Raw genomic sequence first — 613 nt, 5'->3', positions numbered from 1 at the left:
CGCCCAGCGCCGTGGCCAGCGTGTCCGCCCGCGACGCCAGCGTCCGCGACTGCTGCTCCGGCTCCAGGTACGACACGCAGATGAAGTCCTGCGGGGTGAGACGGAGGGGGCTTGGTCACCAGCCGGCCACGCGCATCCTGTCTCCCCCCCAACCCCACGCAGGGGAGCTGAGTGGCCTCGGGCGAGACCTTTTCCCTCTCTGGGCCCCAGACTCCTCTCCGGAGAGAGAAGGGATGGTAGGACGGTCGCGAGGCTGCAGTCAGGGTACCCGTGGCCGACCCTGCTGTGCCACCTAAGGCAAGGCCCTCTGCACCCCGCCTCTCCGCGGGGATGACCGTGCAGGATGAGTCAGTGGCTTGGTCTTGGCACCGAGGAGGGAGCACGCCCCCTGGCGGCCAGTACACGGCTCGCCATCATGTATGTATTCACCTGTCACTTCCTCATCATTTCAGCGGTCCTCCTGCACCCCAGGGGCAATGCAGGGCAGGGAGGGCGCATACATAAAACTGGAGGCAGGTCCCGGCCCCAGCAGCCCAGGGTCCAGCTGGGACTAAGGCAGGCGGAACAGTTCAGGCCTTAGGGCTGGAAGAGCCTGGGGTGGGTCAAGCTGGAG

General features: G+C 66.7%; 1 protein-coding gene across 1 annotated transcript in view; it reads right to left on the bottom strand.

Moving 5' to 3' along the window:
• The window catches only part of RIN3 (Ras and Rab interactor 3), a 96,971-nt gene that overhangs the window by 6,486 nt on the left and 89,872 nt on the right, over positions 1–613 (bottom strand). The window contains exon 12 of the mRNA XM_014536449.1: positions 4–88. Coding sequence (XP_014391935.1) covers positions 4–88 — 85 coding nt within the window. The remainder of the gene's footprint in view (positions 1–3; positions 89–613) is intronic.

Source organism: Myotis brandtii, unplaced genomic scaffold, assembly GCF_000412655.1.
Source record: "Myotis brandtii unplaced genomic scaffold, ASM41265v1 scaffold1624, whole genome shotgun sequence".
In the NCBI taxonomy this organism is placed as follows: domain Eukaryota; kingdom Metazoa; phylum Chordata; class Mammalia; order Chiroptera; family Vespertilionidae; genus Myotis; species Myotis brandtii.
The sequence above is the reverse complement of the archived record's forward strand: the minus strand, read 5'-3'. Positions and strand labels throughout refer to the sequence as shown.